The sequence below is a fragment of the Temnothorax curvispinosus genome, unplaced genomic scaffold (genome assembly GCF_003070985.1).
Source record: "Temnothorax curvispinosus isolate PA1 unplaced genomic scaffold, ASM307098v1 QBEX01004935.1, whole genome shotgun sequence".
In the NCBI taxonomy this organism is placed as follows: Eukaryota; Metazoa; Arthropoda; class Insecta; order Hymenoptera; family Formicidae; genus Temnothorax; species Temnothorax curvispinosus.
In genome coordinates this window covers 1,455-20,689 of record NW_020214715.1, presented here as the reverse complement: position 1 = coordinate 20,689, position 19,235 = coordinate 1,455, and the positions used below count along the sequence as shown (strand labels likewise).

At 34.4% G+C, this 19,235-nt stretch overlaps 1 protein-coding gene across 1 annotated transcript; it reads right to left on the bottom strand.

The window, feature by feature from the left end:
* Window positions 1–7,716: 7,716 nt before the first annotated feature.
* On the bottom strand, window positions 7,717–18,669 carry LOC112454232 (transcription factor SOX-1-like; the record flags this gene model as incomplete). The annotated part of the gene is made up of 2 exons (XM_025015502.1): window positions 18,281–18,669; window positions 7,717–7,988 (listed from the first exon to the last, which is right to left on the bottom strand). Coding segments are annotated over exons 1-2 (277 nt in total), but the record flags the coding sequence as incomplete, so codon positions are not given.
* Window positions 18,670–19,235: the final 566 nt, after the last annotated feature.

Genomic DNA, 19,235 nt, shown 5'->3' with positions numbered 1-19,235 from the left:
GAAGGGTTAACTCTTTCGCTATGGCGCGGTGGCGTCGCTAGCGTTTGGTTTGGAGCAACGAGGTGCTCTGTAGGGTCTGTAGTGACTCCACTGTCTTAACTCGTTGCACTAAAGATATAATTTTTTAAACATAAAAATAAAACGGGATTTACATAAGAACAACAATTATTTAAAATTATATTTTATCATTATTTTAAACTTATCTTGTATTTAATACGCTATAAGCGGAGTTAGTATCAATACGGCTATAACCGGCATTAGGAGCGAAAGGGAGAAAGGAAAATAAGTAAAAAGAGGGGGAAAAAGACAGAAAAAAGCAAATTGTATTTTGAATTAATCATATATCGATAATACAATACAAATCTTGATACGTTTTTATAAATGACTTTATAAGTGGCGGCCACCGTTGATCAACGCTATTAAATTCAAAAAATGCATGGAAAAAATGATATTAATAATTTTGTAAATATAATTAATATTGAAGTAATAGTCTAAAATAATAAACATATTATACGGATCAGCGCTGGTAGATTTAAGCCCTGAGCTACTCGAGAATCAGCTGGTGCGGGACATGCACACATCAAGAGAAAGCACGTACCTCAGGGCACAGGCTTAAATCTACCAGCTCTGGTACGGATAATAAATTTTGCAATTGAATTATATAATATAATATTTTAGGTATATCTTGAGGCGAATGTAATAGCAAAAATTTTACACCGACTTATGTTAGATGTAGAGGTAAAGAAGTTAGTTTCGGCATTCAATGTTAAGTCTTAAACTGAATTGTATAAAATAAATAAAATTTTTATTAGTTATTAATTATTAATACGAGCATATCCGGGGTGCAGCTTGTCGACCAAAAGGTACACTGTAAAAAATTTATGTAAAATTTACAACTATTATAGTGGGTAATTTGAGACCCACTATAATAGGTGTAAATTTCCACACATTCTTAATTTGTGTAATTGTAATACAAAATTACTTTTTCCTTCCGTACTGTAATTTTGTAAAATTACAACTATTATAGTGGGTCTCAAAATTACCCACTATAATAGTTGTAATTTTACAGAATTTTTTTACAGTGTAGGAATATCAAAATTTTATTATGTATATTTTGAAAGCACATAAATCAAGAAATATTTGAAACCTAGAATCAATTTGCTATCTGCATTTTAACACTTTACTCTTATATCGATGATATATGTATATATATGTATATGTCGATCTTTACTGACGTATATTTAAACTATTATAGATATATCAAATTTGTTGATTGTTCTTGAAAGTACATAAAATGCTTAATTACATTAAACATATTAATAAAAACTATCATACTAATCTTTTGATTATATATATATATATATATATATATATATATATATATATATACATACATATATATATATATATATAATTGTAACGAATGAAAGTGATAACTTGACGTTGAGTCAGTATTTTTCAATCGTTATTTCCTGCTGAATCACCCAAGCCTAAAAATCAGATATTAAAAAATTAGCTCATTAATTCTAACATAGTTAATCTAACGTACTTCTACCACAGGAACTAATTCGATTTCTTATGAGGTGGAGTGATAGCTTCAATAAGTTACAAAAAGCTCTTCACCTTGAATTGCTTGTAACTTGAAGACTACCGGTGTCTCAAAATGTTAGGTAAACGAAACTTTATGAGAATTTCCATGTCTGCACTTCTGTACCTCCTTAATCTTTTCCAACCCTTTTCGTGTGAAGAAAAGGGTGGGACGGTCTGTTGCAGAATTCGCGGAGGAAACGGATTTCGCGCATAAGTCTCGAAGTGGAGCGGAGAATTCCGCCTTTGTGGCAGAAAGAGCCGGTGGGTTCAAAGTAGTGACGGGGAACTTTTAAGGGAGCGGGAGCTTTAAGCTCGCTCGGGGACGATCATTTTTAATCACGCGCACACGACCGTATGAGAGGAAACGCGGACGCGCGTATGTGTGTTTTGTACGCCTTATATATATAGATATATATACACATATATATCTATATATATAACAATATATCTGTCGCAATGGGTGTCATTGTCCTCGCAATTCTATAGGTAAAGCAGGTTGGTATTTTTCACGATTCTTTTTTTCGCAAATCTTTGCAAGCCGATGAAACTGGCTTAGACAAGATCAGGTCTATTTTCATCAGCGGAAGCTGAGAATTACATATTACATTTGAATCGATTGTGATTGCATAATTGTTAGTTCTTTTAATTATTGAATTTCTAAAAAGTAAAACCGTCGGCAATTCGCATTTGAGCGTCGTAATGTATATCGCTACAAGTTAAATTGCAAGATTATGTAATGTGGATGATAAGAAAATAAGATCAATACTTCATAGGATAACCGTAGTTTAATTTTAGATATCGTCAGGTGTAAGCTTTGGTTTTGTTAACCATTGTTTTTTTTTAGTGAACCTTGTCTAATAACAGAATGGACCTTTCTGTTATTTTTTCTGTTTTCTTTTGAAACTTAAGAGCGAAACTAATTTCAAGGAATTTGTTTTTTTCGAGGATCGTAATCACTATTCAAGATAAATATCGTGGATAGTGTCATGGATCTGAGAGATGATGTTAGCGAAACAGTTAAACCGGATTAACCTCAAACACCGTAGAACAGGTAGGGTCTCTTGTTTTTGGAGAGGATTGCAAAACTGACAAGTCGTTTCTTTAACGCGCTCGAAAGAAGCCGGTGCCTCCTCTTGAAGGCTTCGGCAAGCGGTAGAAATACTTCATTACGATGAAAGCTTCTGCCGAGTCTCTTCTTCTCTACGTCTCCTCTCTCCCCTCCGTTTTCTCGTGTGTTTATATATTCTCTACTCCTCTTTCGTTTCGCCCTCTTTGTGAACTTCTCTCTCGAGGGTGTTTGCATCGCATGCGTGCGTTTTTACAGTGCAATATCGGAGGTACTTTTAGAGGGAAAGATTGGGACTGAGATGGAATTCCATTACAATCTCTGTGACAAAAGTGTCAAAATCTTGTTAGAAAGATATTAATATTTATTACTTTCACAATAATTTCTTATACATATCATTAATATCTTTATTAATAATCTTTTTTATCAATAATCTATTTATTTTAATAACTTGTTATCAAAAATGTTATCGAAACTTGTTATCGAAAATTTAGTAGCGTATATTAAGTTTGTAAAATAATTTTATAAATTTTTTATTTAGTCTGAATTGTTTATATCATCTTTTTATCTTGACTTTTCTGTCTCAATCGGAATTGCTATTATCCTCAGAAGGATTGAACCATCAGCTCGAGTGGAGTCTCGAAGACGAAAGGGGCAAGGTTCGCACGACCAACTTGCACAACACGTTACAGCGAGCTCCAATAACTAAATTAGCTCTAAGCGTTTCCCGACAGGGCACTCACTTTAAAGAACCACTCTCTTCCTCTCTTGTGCCACGATTACTCCCTTCAGGATCCACCCCCAAACATCCTCTGGATGTCGTGAAACGTGGTAAATTGCCGGCTCGAAAGATAAACGCGGATCGCCATTTACTAATTGATGCAATAAAATCGGGCGCTGTTTTATCGCATTTTCGGATCGAAATTATTTCAGCCGCTTGCGAAGTATTTATTTTGACGAGAAAAGTATTTGATTGGATTTCTCTTATTACACATACAAATCTCAATTTACACATACAAATCCAAAATTTTTTTTAATTTTAAGATTGAAACTTCAAAACTTTGAAGATTTGCAGTCGCAAGAACTTGCAAATTAAGAGATTATAAAATGTCTCAAAGTCTCTCCAAAGCATTTCAAAGTTTTAAAAATTATTGCTTTCGAGAATCATTAGATTCTAATGCGAACACTGAAAAAAAAAATTGGGTAACGAGAACTAAATAGGGATGGGCAAACCCTTCAAGTCACCAATTTTGCCGATCTTTTTCAGGAATGTAGTATACTCGTATAGAAGTAACAAATGCTATACGGAGACGATGCGACTCTCAAGCGTTTACCAGAAATCGCGGTGTGAATTTTAGCACTCTCCTTTAGTACTATTGCAGTAAGGCGTTGTTCAAGGATTAAGGCTCCTGGGTAGTCACCGCGGCCATATTGAATTTCTTGCTATCGAGGCGAGAAATTACTTTATTTTAGGTTGCGGTAAATTCCGAAATAAAAAGACATTTCAATAAAAAATCACTATAGATCGTTTCAGCACACTTCTAAAATTTAACGGATACTATTCTTTTCCCTCGACAATAAACAAACAGCCATAAAACGAAGCCTAAACATACGGAAAAACAAGCCGTTTGACGACTATCGAAAGGAGTGTAGAATATTCCTTCCGCTATATATTTCTTGCAAATCTTACCATACGTTAAATTTTACGAGTTTCACGAATACGTTAAACGTTATAGCACAAGTACAGAGCGAATAATAAAGAAATTTAACGCAACGCAAAATAGGTTGTCAACATGTCACAAAGGACAATTCTCCATTGGAGAGAGTTCTTATTTCTGCCGCGACGGTACGTCGCCACCGTCAACGCACAGTTCTCGATCAGCTTAAGGACCAGGAGCCTTAGGCGTCAGACTGCAAGTCCGAAGGTTGCGAGTTTGCGCCCCGTCGTCTTATTTTTATTTTTTAATAATTCTTATATTATTATAAAATATATACAACGTATTTATTATTATTATTATTATTGTTGTTATTATTTTTATTATTTTTATACAAAAAGATATATTTACTGTTATAATTTAAATATATTTAAATTTATATTTAGATTTCAGACTGGTTAATAATTAATTAAGAAACAAGTTTTGTTATAAAATACATGCGTTATATATATAAAATATATATATATATATATGTTTTGTTTATTTAATTATTATCAGTCTTCAAAAATAAGGTTACATTAACATTGACATCAATCCAAAAGTGTGTCACATTTTATTATAAAAGTGTGGACTCCACGATACAACTGATATAAGTTGTGCAGTTCCGTCATTTATACATCGTTCTTATAGCATCGTTGGTCGAATTTTAAATAGGAGAAACGGATCCTATCAAATGCCATCTATCGGATGATTCGGACATTTGCATAGTCATTTGCTAGTGATGGTTCAGTACTGTCTGACAGAATATTGGCCGATGTGCGGGTGCCAACCATTGGCCAACCGTAGGGCTTTGTCACAACGCCTGCCTATCCTGTATAGGTAGGCAGTCAGTTATTTGCCACTGTTGGTCGAGTACTGGCTGACAGAACTCTGGCCGACAGTTGGCTGTCCTACGTTGGCCAAGCGTCGGCCTTCGTTGCAACGCCTGACTATTCAACAACCAGTAAATTGCCAATGATGGACCAGTATTGGCTGACAAATTCTTGGTCAATGGTTGAACGCCCTAGCTCCGGCCAAGCCTTGGCTACCTTGCCACTACGGGCAATTCCTACATGGAATACTGTGCATAAAATAATGAATGTTTTTCTAATAAAATATTGGCGAATTTTAAAATAACAGTTTTTAAGGCGTGCTTCTCGCGCGCGAAAAACGATTCATTCGGTTATAATCCGTTATAATAATACGCAGAAAATCTTTAGTATTCGAATATTTTTGTTTTATATAAAGAAAATAAGTAATACATATATTTATTGGTTACAAAATCAATAAACACCTATACAAATAGGTGTACAAAAAGATAATTATAATAAAATAACTGTAGTCATTTGTCATCTTGATCTGTAACATTTACACTCTTTAGGATGATATAAATCAACTTTTTGTACATCTATTTGTATAGGTGTTTATTGGTTTTGTAACCAATAAATAAACCAATTAATAAATATATGTATTACTATATTTCATTGTTATTTCATTAAATATCAAAGGCTCAGACGATTAATCAATTGAGAGCATAGAGCCGCAATAAGATGTTAACGTTGAAAAACTTGTGGTTGTGATAAAATTCATCTACAGACGTTTCGGTCTGCTACTATACCATCTTCAGAATTGTTATTTTATTATATTGAAATATTTCCTTCGCTGTTTCATGAAAAATTCTTGTGGCTAGTCAGAGTATTCGCAGTTAAGAAATAAGATGACATTCTTCCGCATACCTTTAGGATCGGAAAAAAAGTGAAAGGTGACGCGCTCGCCCGTTAAATTCCGAATCGAGAATGAGCTCCGGAGCTTTTTGCCGCTCTGCTTGGGAATTTCGCGACAGTGGGCAAGGGAGGAAAGGGACAAAATTCGCTGCAACGAGGTGGATGTGTATCATCCAAAAATATGCTTGGCGGCGAAAGAGCGACGGGAAAGTGTCGCGTCGACAAAAAAAGAAAACGTGGAGGAAGAAGCATGGGAGAATAAGGATGGCTTGGGCAGGGGAAGGGAGTGAAAGCTGGGGAATGGAAAATAGAAAGGGGGTGGTACACCGAAGGTTTGAGCGTGCGCATCATTTTTACCGAGAAGGAGGAGAAAGAAGAAAAGAAAGAGAGAGGAGAAGGCGAAAGAAGAAGAGTAGGAGGAGGAGACGCTTCCCTTATTCGACGTCGCCGGGGAAACGAAAAATGGGGGATAGACGGTGCGAGGCAAGGAAGAAAATGACGGATAAAGGAGCTCGAGGGAGTTGCGGAAGGTCCTTTGTTGACTGGGGTATTTAACGGAAATACTAGACGGAATATCTCCGTCGACGCTAAATCACGCGGACGTGTGCGCGAAGTCGTTCATAAAGGAAGCGACGAGAAATAATATGTCGCGACAAAATGACAATCTCGATTGTGCAATGAATAATTCTCGCTGCGTTGAAAATTTTTTCTAAAATCGCGAATAAAATGTGTCTTTTAATTAGCAGTTGTCCTTAGTCGGAATTAAGTTTTCGGCAGCATGATATTGCATTCTGAGAAATTATGTTTGTCTTATATTAAAGAAAATTATCTTTCTATTTATAGAATTTTGATAATTTACATACATATATATTTACATTTTACATTTTATATAAGACATTTGTATAACATACATTCACATAATGCGGGGAATACCTATCTTAATACAACTAACTTTTTTTTAAATTAAAATTATATTTAATTTATTCATTTTACTTTAAAATAAAAAAAACGAGATGTAAAATAATTATCTATTTATTGTTATAACCAATTTACTAACTTGTCCGTATTTTTGTGTGCGTCCGGAGCTGCAAGTTTGGAAGCGAAATGTCCGGAGTTTTGAGCCTATAAATTCTTATAGTTTTGAAAATTTATTATAGTAACCTTAGTTAGGCCTGACTTTCATTGTCTGGTCCGATTGATTTACAGCCTAGACCATAAATGATAACGGATTTTACTAATATTTTAGTGAAAATTATACTGTTTATTTTTAATCCTCAGATGTTTGTTTTAATGTTCTCGGACAGCGTCAGATTATTTAATTTATCTATTATTTAATTTATCCACTTCGTGAAAATGGCTCAAAGTAGGTAGGGCCGAAAAGAACGATTTATAACTTTGTATTAAATTGTTAATTAAATGTTACATAACGTTAACTCATGCATAACTAACTGCGTTTGATTCTCGAAGTCCACTTTTTCCTTGTTACTTGTTAAGATGTGTAAATCTCTTTTAAATTATCAAAATTTTAGAAATAAAAAGAATTCGGGGAAACCTCAAGGTTCAATCTTTTCAAGAAAGTGGTTTTTCGAAGTTTATGGTCATTCGTAGAAAGGAAACCAAGAAATTGAACATTTTCACTTACCGAGTCTCTTGGAAATTTCGCTATTGTGCATCTTCGGATTTTCTTGCGCAATCTTCCGTCGTTGTAATCGTGACCAAACCATGAAAGCGTTCATGGGCCGTTTGATGTGCTCCGCCTGCATCTTCTTGCCTGCCGAACCGAGTGCACTACCCCCCGCGAGGCCCGCTACTGCCATGTGACTGACACTACCCGGTGGAGATGTACCCGTCATCCCCTGAACGCTCATGCGGAGAGCTTCGGGGAAGGAGCCGTCGCACATATTGCCGCCGGCTCTGAAATCAAAGATATTTATCAATTAGGACTGCTATTATGTCGATCAATTTTAGGGTACATAGATCGAATTGAATTAATTAGACTGATCTATTGATCAGGAACTCTTATTAATTCAATCAACTTTGGAATACTTTGGGATCCTTGGGGAGATGAAATTGTCAGAGTAAAAAGTAAAGAATGATCGAATTTGTTTTTTTCTCTCTCTCTTTTTTTCTCTTTGACATTCTTATACAACATTTCAATAATCTTTCTGGTAATGTTTGAAATTTCTTTCGCAAAGCGAAATATTAGGAAGAATTAGCGAGCATTATTTCCATCGGATGTTAATTAATTAGTAGAATTCAAGTAAAGTTTATTACTGTCTATGGTCAGCAATTTATTCACTTTTAACACATTTTAATATTCAACACACTAATTAAACACTTTTTAAACACACAGTTTTAAACACCTCGATTTTCGAAGAAATAATTTATGCACTTTGAAGCAAATCACGCACGAGAATATAACACATAAATCACTTATAATTATTAACACATATGTCTGATAATTTTATTATTGACAAGAGATTACTATCTCCAATAGTTGAGTAATACAAAAACGGAGACATTTAGATGGGTTAATTGTCCCATTTTTTGATTAAATTGAGACGATTTTTAAAATTTAGATGTATATAACTTTACTCATCAAAGAATTTACCGTTTTTTTTCGATAATCTTTGGTCATCTTTTGGGTAGCTTTATGATTTTATCTATATAGAATTTCTCAGTTTTCTGAACAAAAAATTGTTTTATTTTAAGTGGTTTTTGCTTTCTGGGGAAGTGAAATTTCTTTGTTGTTAAAGCAGTTTTGCAGGGGCCGGAATAAATGGTAATCGAAGCGTATAAAGTCTGGCGCGTGAGGTAGAATATCCCAGTCAAGCCGCATCAATTTCTACAGATCAAAAAGACAATGCGGTCTTGCGTTGTCATGGTGGAACACAATTATTTTACACCAAAAAGTAAGTGTTTGTTTCGCCAATAATATTTAATCAAAAGAATATATTTATATCGACAAATAGTGTGACTAATAAAAAAATATTCAGATACGATTAATCTAAAAAAAGACACGGATAATTTAAATCCCATATACGACAACGTCATACGACAACGAGCGTATAATTGTTTTGTTTTTCTGCTGTTAGGTACTCTGATAACCTTGTTAATGTTTAACATATACGAAACGACCAGTTCGTTCCTGACTCCCATCGTGTGAACATGAGTCGCTGTGTGGCTCGAGAAAATTGTGATATTTTGGTTTTATATATTGTAACTCGCCAGCATAATACGCAATGCTAATTTTGGTGCCGTCGTGGGACATTCTCTGTGTAAATAAGTACTCTTTATTTTATTTTCTGGGGTTTGAACATCACTCTATTAGTTATTAATTTTCTAGCCTCTCATTTGTGATGTTTCTGTCAAAATCTCATAAGCACTAGACTGAGAATGTGTCGACGATGGTGCTCGTTTCCTCATCAAGTATTTAAATTTTTGCTCCTTAAAATTTTCGCATTGACTTAAAGGAATTTCTTTTATACTTTTTGAAAATTTTAACTTTTAACTCTTAAATTATAAATTTTAACTATTGACTATGTTATTTGGCTGTATTTTTGCTTTGTTAGATCGCTTGATAAGGACCCGAATCCTGGGTTGAAACGTCGTGAAGCTTTATGTACTTCTGCTAATTGTTGTCGTTATAAATATATTCTTTTAATAATTTTACAATTGGCCAATTTCTTCTGGTCGATTGCTGCTTTCAGTTAGTTCAATTGCGAGCAGTACACATTCAAATTAATCGTTTGATTCCTTGGTAAGAAGCTCGTAATACAAGATTCTCTTCCAATCCCACCAGATGCAAAGCGTTACCTTCTTCGGATGAACTTTTGCTTTTGGAGTCATCATATAAATGCTTCCTCACCTTATCTGCTCCCGAACCTCTTTCGCACCATATTGTTGTAAACAATCCAATTTTCATCGCCATTGCCGATTTGTTTCAAAAATGGATTATTTTCGTTTCGTTTGTACAGTGACTCGCATACGGAAATTTTTTCCATCAGTTTTTTTCCGAGAAATTATGCGGTACCTAAGCACCGAGACGACTTACGTACATATGCATATGTAAATGTTCCACAACAGTTATTCGTGATATTTTGAGAATATCCGCAATCATACACACACTCGAGTTGTATAAGGCGGATTATTTTCAATTAATATCTTGATTTCATCGTTATTAATCTCGATCGGCTGTCCTGCATGAGCGTAGTGCGTCGGATAAAAATTTCCGATTCGTTCATTTACTGCATTCTCTCCGTACACAGCACAAACTCTGTGACCTTAGCATCCCCATCACTAAAAAAAAGCTCGGGCATACACGGCATAATAAAGTGTTAATTTTGTGCTAATTTATTGCTCTAGTTTCGAATTTTGTGTTCCTATCCATTCGCAGGAAATTATTAGCAAAAGTGGGGGTGCTGCGGGTTCACGTTAAGCTAGCACCTCGACTTTTGAAAAACACGTATAGAGTATTGTAAACAAAAAATTACTATATTAGAATTTTGTGCTGATTTTGTGCTCTTAAAATATCCCAATCCGGAATTTGGTGCTCATTGTTTAACTTAACCCTAGAACGGTACACTAGGTTAGCGTAATTTATAGCGATTTCAAAAGTCTCCCCACTTCTATACCGTACAGAGACGAGGGACCAGAAAAAGGTGAGCTCTCTGCTAACTTGCATCCATACTCGAACCAGTGTATTAAAGATTGTCGTGCAGCAAACATTAAGAGTTAGTTACACTGCGTTACACTAACCCAGTGAAGTGTCAATGTTATTAAACCAGTAAAATATAAATTTTTGGTTCAATTTTTACGCGTTTTTTCTCAAGTGTTTTATGTGAGTGACTTTCAAATAATGAATTAAAGAATATTATTCAATTTTCCTTATAGAATAGTGCTAAAAAAGTGTCTTGGCGCATTCTTGAAAACAGCGTATTTTTTTTCTACTAAAAGTTTGTAAGATGTTTGATTTTATTGTATTTTATTACATATCGTATTAAGTATTCAACGAATATTTGAGTAAAAGTAGTGTTTTTTTACAGAAACATCTCTAAAATGAGGAGATACGTTTATGGTAGCGGCGCGCCTATGAGAGATGTGCAGAGCGTCCCGTTCTCGAGGATGCCTCGAACTCCGCATTGTAGTAAATGCGCCGTACCAAATAATTCATAAACTTGGAGTGCGCACTTGCCGAAACGACCGTTAGAATTAACCGATTCGCCAATAGTTACGGGAAAAGAAGGCCCTATGTATACTTAAAGGGTACCCCACGGTAAGATAGGCAAAATGCCACTGTCAATGAAACGGAAAAATGATTTTGGATCTGTATAAGTACACTAAAAAAATAATTTTCTACGATTTTTCCGACTATCCATTTCCTCTCCTTTTCCTAGTGGCACCAAAAAACCGCTTTTTTCAAAAATTATTTTTTTCTCCGGTTTCTTCATGTTAAAAATTTTGAAAAAATTTGAGAATATAGCTTATAAAAACTACTTAGCACACAATTTTTTTTAGCTTTAGGCGCGTTGAATATCTAACCTAAAAAAATTAAATAAATATTTGAATCAATTTTTTTCTAATTTCTTTGATAGTTGCAGGTCTAATTACTCTAGAAAATTGTATATTTTAGTGTTCTATATGTATTAGAATTTTTTCAGATTTTCCGGAATGGTGAGCCGTACTCAAAATTGCGAAAAACCCTATTTTTAGCCACTTTTGGGCCTTTTATGGTCCTCAAATGATTGATAGTGCCTTAACTGACTCTAAAATAAACATAATATATTACTTTTGGATATATGTTGTCAATATTTGATACATTCCGATACGTCTCATATGTTTTTGAGCATGAAATCAGTCATAACTCAACGAGAAAACCCTAATTTTTGTATAAAAATGCCTATTTTTCGTCGATTTCTGGATTTTTGGTTATTTTATCTAAGTTTTTTTTACATATGATTGGTAAATGTGAATATAAATATAATAAAAAATTGTACCTCTTATGCATATATTTCAAAGAAATCGTTCATTTATTCAAATATATACATTTTCATGAAAAAAAATTAATTTTTATGATTCCATGATTGTATTTTATAATGAAACTTTGAATTTTGGAATTAAAAAATGAAATAAACATTTTTTTCCTTAATTTTTCATCTTATAACCTTAATGTTACTTCATAATGTACAATAACGTAAATTTCAATTTTTGATATTTGTTAATGTCATTAGAAATTTATTATTTATCAATTTTTTACTTAACATTTCATATTTAATGTCAAATCACGCAAAAAATTTATTTTTTACAACACCTCCACGAAAAGTTCGAAAAGTTACTAAAACTAAAAAATTACCTACATTTACCATTCAAAATAATTATACTTTTTGGAAGTAATTGAAAATGTGCATTAATTCTTTTACAATCCCAGTTATCAACACTCATTTTAGAAAAAAATATGATTAAATAAAAAAAACCGTAATTTTACTCAATTAAAAAAATTTTGTTTTAATATTTTGTAATTAGCTCCTGTGCACACAAAAGTTCTTTTTGCTTTCTAATATAGATATTCGAGTTTCTGAGATTCTAAATTATCGCTTTAAAAAAAATTGTCCTAAAATGTGCAATTGATCAAAAGTTATAGTAAAAAGGTTCCACAAATGACTACTTCTTTGACTGCAAGTGAATGTCTTTTTAAGAAGCACTAGGTTACGTATTACCACCGTATCACCATGCACGCACGTATACTACAGCGCGGACCGTGAGCAGTATACGAGCTTGCGTGAGCGCGAGTGTCATTTGTTAACCGATCACCGAAGTAGCATTTTAGAATATTTTCTTTGTTTCAGAAACTATTCTTAACAGGAGACTTTTAGAGGGGAATATTCTAAATTTTTTAGAATATTTGATTAGAGGAAAGCTTTAGAGGGTTTTGTTCTAGAAATCAAGAATATTATTTTTTCGGTGACAAATACCTTCAGTTTATGTATGCCTCGACACTGTAGTTTCCTGGAGTCTGAAATAGTACTGAACATGGATGACTACTTTGGGGAAAAATATGTAGAATTTTAGAAGAATAGGAGGTAGTAGAAGAAGAATAGACAGAATAGCTATAGGTGGGATAGGCGGGAAGGGCGGGATGTAAAAATACTGTTTTTTCTAATAGCCAATGCTACTGCACTAAACGCGTTCTATCTCTTTCCCACTTTAACTATATATCTATTTTATTTTAACACGCGGTTTTTACCTAGTCTAGCTGCAGGATACCTAGCTCAGCGGGACGCACTTTTCTTGTCGGTGCGTATTCAACTACAAAGACCTAATATTTATTTATTTATTGAAACAGTTCAACCTTTATTATAAATAATTTATAAGAAACATTTTTTTAAATAAATAAGACGAGAGTGGGCTCTCCTCGCGACACATAATTGCTTATTCGTTTGCTTTCCGATTCGTAAACAAATTAATCTTATCCTTTTCTTCGTATCAAAGCCATTAACCAATCTCGGTACGTTCCGCGCGCTCTCCAGTTCTTCATCCTCCACCCTAACCGTCACCCCTGCGGCAAAGGGTACGCCAAACGACTCACTTGCCTTCCTCTTCTTTTCCTTTCTCTCTCAATCTTCTTTCTTCCTCTTCTTCTCACTCCAAATCCTAATTTCTCGAACTAACACAATTATCGCACTGAATCTCCTTGAGTGTTCGTTAAAAAAAAACCTGTAGTGGTCGGGGGAGGATTCAGAAAAAGAGGGGGAGCGGTAGTTACGATTTTGTAGGGTCAGGCTCGCTCCCTTGTACGGAGGAGAGGGGACAACGAGAGAGCGAGTGCCACCCTCGAGTGTCATTCAGGGCGGATTAATAGATACGTCGGTTAGTTGAAGTTGCAAGGGGTGGAACAACCACCCTGTCATCATCGTTCCGTGGTGTTTGGGGTGCTTTTTGAGAATACTCCCCCTTCTCTCTTTCTCTCTCTCTAAGAGAGAGCAAGAGAGTAACTCACTGAGATCGAGAAGATGCTGGAAGTAATAGCTGTTGACAACGACGGGGGAGAGATTAGGAAGTGCTAATTGAATGTTTAGGCGTGGGTCACTGAGAAAATCGGGGACATGCAGCAAGCCGCAATTTATTGCCTATTTCGACCAATATTATTTACTTCTCAAAGTTTTGCGTTTAACAATCTTGTGAACAATTAGAAGGTTATATTTTGCATTTCGTAATACACGCACAACAACCGCGATGAATAATATTAAATTCGATGCAATCGCGAAGTTTGATCCTACTTGAAATCGAGAAGCACTGAATGTTACGGATCACACATTTTGAATCATTTAAATTTTAAAAAACAAATTTACCGCGAAGAATCTTATGTATATCATTTGCCGAAAAGTTTTTCTCAAATGATTTTTAATTAAGTCATTAATTCCGCTATAATCAAAATGAATAAATGCTTCTCCAAATTTGATAAATTATTTAAAGCTCCAGTTTATGCAAATGAGATAATTCTCGATAAAGTTTCTAAAATTTCTATACATGGGCTTTATGCTTTAAAATATGCTTTTGTCTATAAATAAAAGTATACAATGGTAACGAAATATAGATTGCAGATAGTCAAACAGTAAAGACTAGTAAAGAATTTCATTAAACAATTAACAATATAGTTACCAAATCTAGAAAATACAGTACCGACGGAAAGTTTCGAGTTTCGAGACAACGTGAAGGCGCACTTGTGCCTTCCATCCAATACGAGTGTGAATCAGTAAATGTCGTTATCATTACGCACAAAAGAACTTCGAAAAGGAGGGAACAGGGATCTTTTAACTTGTTATAACATTGCAGATTAGATACGGTTGCAATTAACAGTTAACCCAATCAACTAAGAAAGATATGATTACAGGGTTATCCCGATATTTTTCGTCGGTATTGCATCAGGGTTTTTGTGGTCCATGGCATTCACTGGTCAAATTAGGCACATACTACGGGAGGTCAAAGATATGGATAGAAAACGTCTTTCGTAAAAAAAATTGCAACACTTCTGGCCTATGTACAGAAACACAGAAACGCTTTTAAAAACTCTTTGAACTTGAAAGTCCCAGGATGAGTGCTCCAAAAACACGGTGTCCGCGCAGTATTAATTTTGATATTATTAATATTGATAAAAACAATGCAATTTTTGCATTTATTTCTACGATATTTTTATTTAACATAATTTTATTATTTATTTAACATAATTAACCCTTCGTGGTCACATTTATCTACAGTTTCATAATGATCACATTGGGGTCAAAACGATCCCAGCGACTTTAATTGGCTGCCATATTTACAATTTTTATTATTTTGATTTGAAAAAATTAACCTGAACCTTCTTGACTTGAAAAAATTAAACTGAACCTTCTTGAAATGTTGTAAAACCTGTTGCAATATTAATTTTGTTGTTTATTTAATATTAACATATTGAAAAAAATAGCAAAGTTAAAGTACATAAAAAATGACTTTTTACTTTTTGTAATTTTTTAAATTATTGATATTTTTGGCTAAAAATGTATGACTTACTCATGAGATGTGACACTTTGGAAAAAAAAAAAGAAAATAGTACGGCAGTGTACGTTCCAAAAAAAGTATTTATTTTGCAATATAAAGTGGGTACTTTTTGGAAAAAAAAAAATGAACAAGCAATTCTCTTCGGGCCTAACGAACTGTCAGATAAGTAAGAAATGTCAGTTTTCGGTAAATGGCACAAAGCCCGTTTCGAAGCTTGAAGTTAGTGTAATTCTGTTTTGAAAAATTTTTGGAGTCTTATGCTGACCCCCAGTGACCACGAAGGGTTAACCATAATTGGTATTAATACCAGGACAGGTCCCAATAGGTGAGTTAAGGCTGCAAATTTGATGTTGACAAATGCTTTGAAGCTTTCTTTTTGTCTTCTTCTTTCTTCGTTGAAAGAAAGAAGAAGAAGAAGAATGCCTCGGAGCTTTTGTATATAGCATCAAATGCTACATGACTGCAGCCTTAGTTGGTAATATATTTTCACAACACCTCCACGAAAAGTTCGACTTTCCATGTCTGTAGAGAGGGGCGAAAGTAGCCAAATTCACGCCAGAGCTTACTTTCTTCCTTAGGGAGGAACCTAAGAAATTCCTCCTAGGGAATGTCAAACGTTTATTAAAATAAAAAATATTTTTTATGGACAACCGAGAATCATATTTTATTAGTGTTATAAATTATAGAATATAAGTCATAAGTAGAATGATAATTTTCTTTAAAATAACTATAAGTGTAAATATTAATGTGACTTATTGATATACAATCAATTTTTTTAAATTGAGACTTAACAGAAGATATTGTAATCCTTTTATACTATAATTTTTCAATTTGTGCACGTATTAGGTCATTTCAACTGGTTAATATAATATAATTTTAATAAAATTTGATGTTTGAAAGCAATTTTTCAACAAATATTTTCTTTTCGACTTATAAAATATAGTCTATTTTCACACTCTATTATGTCATTATCAAAAATTGAATGGTTCTTCAAATTTAAGTAAGAAAATTCGTCGCATTACTCTTATGTGTGTGTCTCGGTATTAGCACTTTTACTTTAAAGAATTTTTATTCGACCTAACTGGCTAAGACAATACGACCATTGGTTTTGTTTCATAAATCGTCAAAACATTTGACTATTGACTGAAGAAGAACCCGTCAGTCTGTAATCATGAATCATCAATTTTTAATGAGGATTTGTGGACGTGTTGTATTCACACTCATACTTATATTTTGCCAAAGCCGTAAGGACCCTCTATTCAGGCATTCTCGAGAAAATGACGATGAAATTTTTCTAATAACACTAAAGACTCTTGCATATACCAGACAACAGACAATAAGAACAGGGAATAGAAATAAAAAAATCATGTATAAATGCAGAATAAACAGTGACTCATTGTCAGGCAATATACATAGGGTTTCCGTTACGTTGAAAATTCTGTATCTATTGCCTGTTTCCTGGCATTGCGCAAAGACCTTAATACTTTTACGGAAGAACGGTTGTCGAGCTGGCGACGTAGCGACGCAAGTTAAAATCTTATACTTTTAAATTATTTAAATTTTTTATTTTGATTATTTTATTAAAAAAAAATACGTGTAATATTTTAATCATATACTGCATTTAATTTAATGTGTGGTCTTAGGTATTAATAAATTCCAGATTCAGACAAGATAAGAAAAAAAGTATATTATTTACACAATGAAGGACCCCGCACACATCTTATGGAAAATCTTTCTCTCGACTTCGAGAATTCCTGAATAGTGGGTCCTACGGCTTTGGAAAAGTATAAGTATGAGTGTGAATACAATACACTTACAAAATCTCATTGAAATCGGTGATTACAGACTGCCGGGTTCTCCTTGTGCGATATGTGGTAATATTTATTGCAATAACAGATATTAAAGTGACTAAACAATAATAAGATACCGTTTTCGACACCGACTCCGCAGCTATAAGTTGATATATAAGACTCAGATATAAATCTCTTTAATGAAGACATCAATACGGATTTATGATATTAACAATCTTGATATTATGAAGTGTTTGATCTGTTAAAGAAAACTTCGAAGTAGCAAAATGACGTCAAATGAAGTATTAAAAATGTTTTAATGACGTCTCTAACATCAATAATAAGACATGTCATTAAAACATTTTTAGACGTCGTCCTGTTACTTGGGCTTCTAATGTCACGTAGGCTGTCAAGCTTTTAGGACTTGTGAGAGTCATATTGTGTGTTGTGTTCGTACACAAAGAGAATTTTTTCTTAAAATTTACCCTGAAATCATGGTTGTTGTGGGACAACATGTACCACCAAGAATTTTATGCGAGCTATTCTGATTAATATCTACCATGATAAAAAATATTAATATCTATTACATTAAAATATAAAATATGTTTGATTAATTTTACTAAAATATATCTAGCAAATTTCAATAATTTTTCAAAATTTACCAATCTGCTTGGTAATTTTTATCACGTTATTTGTAAAATGTCTTTTGTATATTTTAAAAATTCCTTGGTTGCCAAGTTGTCCCAAGTTTGTAGTGAATTTAAGGGTAAAATATAACAACAAATTATCTCCGTGTATTGTGTAGATTTTATTTTTCAGACTTCTCGAATACACGCAATCCCAAGTAAGCGCGCTTTTTTGTGCTTCCGCGTTTAGACTCACCTCATAAAGTGGCCGGCGGACCGTTGCAACTCCAGCTCAATTTTGCTGCCGTGGTTGAGACTTTCGTCTCACAGTGTTCAATAACAATCACTAGGGGGACTAGAGGACAATATTAAACGGTCGGTCACTGCACTGCTCAATCCGTCATACACATAATTTGAGGGTCCCCGTTTCACTGTCACGTCACTCCAGGTCCTAGTCCTCCTGTCAGTCCCCTCATACGTTATAGCGCAACGTTGCGCCGGCACTGAAGCCCATATCTATTAGCGCTCAGAAGATCACGCGACGCGTTTCGATATCTGAGCCGATCTCAATCTTCGAGCGAACGAAAATCGCGAACGAACGTGTGGCGAAGAGACGGAGAACTGCGCGCTCGGTCTCGCCCCGCGGACGATGGCATCGGAGTGTCGTCGGCCGGGAAGCCGGGAACGCGAGCAGCTCGCGGTTCGTAGCGCAACTCTCCCCTCTTCCAAACGCGCGGACGTGGGGTGGCAACCGCTGCTAACCAACCAATCGTTTTATCGAGGGGGCGGTTCGCGCTAGCAGTTTATCTTCTGATTGGCCTCAGTAGCGAAATTGTCAGTATTAAGAAGTATAGGTCGTACTCCTCTATATACGTTCTGTCAGTCCTACCTCTGTGTATACGGTCTTGTCTCTCTTCCTCAATACCTACTCTTCGTTTCACCTTCTCTTCGATTCTCTTTTTCACTTCGCGATTATAAGCAACACTTTTCTTTCGATAGAGAACAGTGCTATTTAGCAATAATTATTTAAATGTATCAAAATGATTTTCTAACTTCTTCTATTATAATGCTATTGTTGACATTATCTCACAAAGGTTAGTAAGTTTTTATAATTTAATAGGCGTAAACATAGTTATTCAGCTAAAGGTTGCCTTTGTCTGTCTCTCGAAGGACTTCTTTGTTATAATTATTCACGTCTGGGTCGAATTATG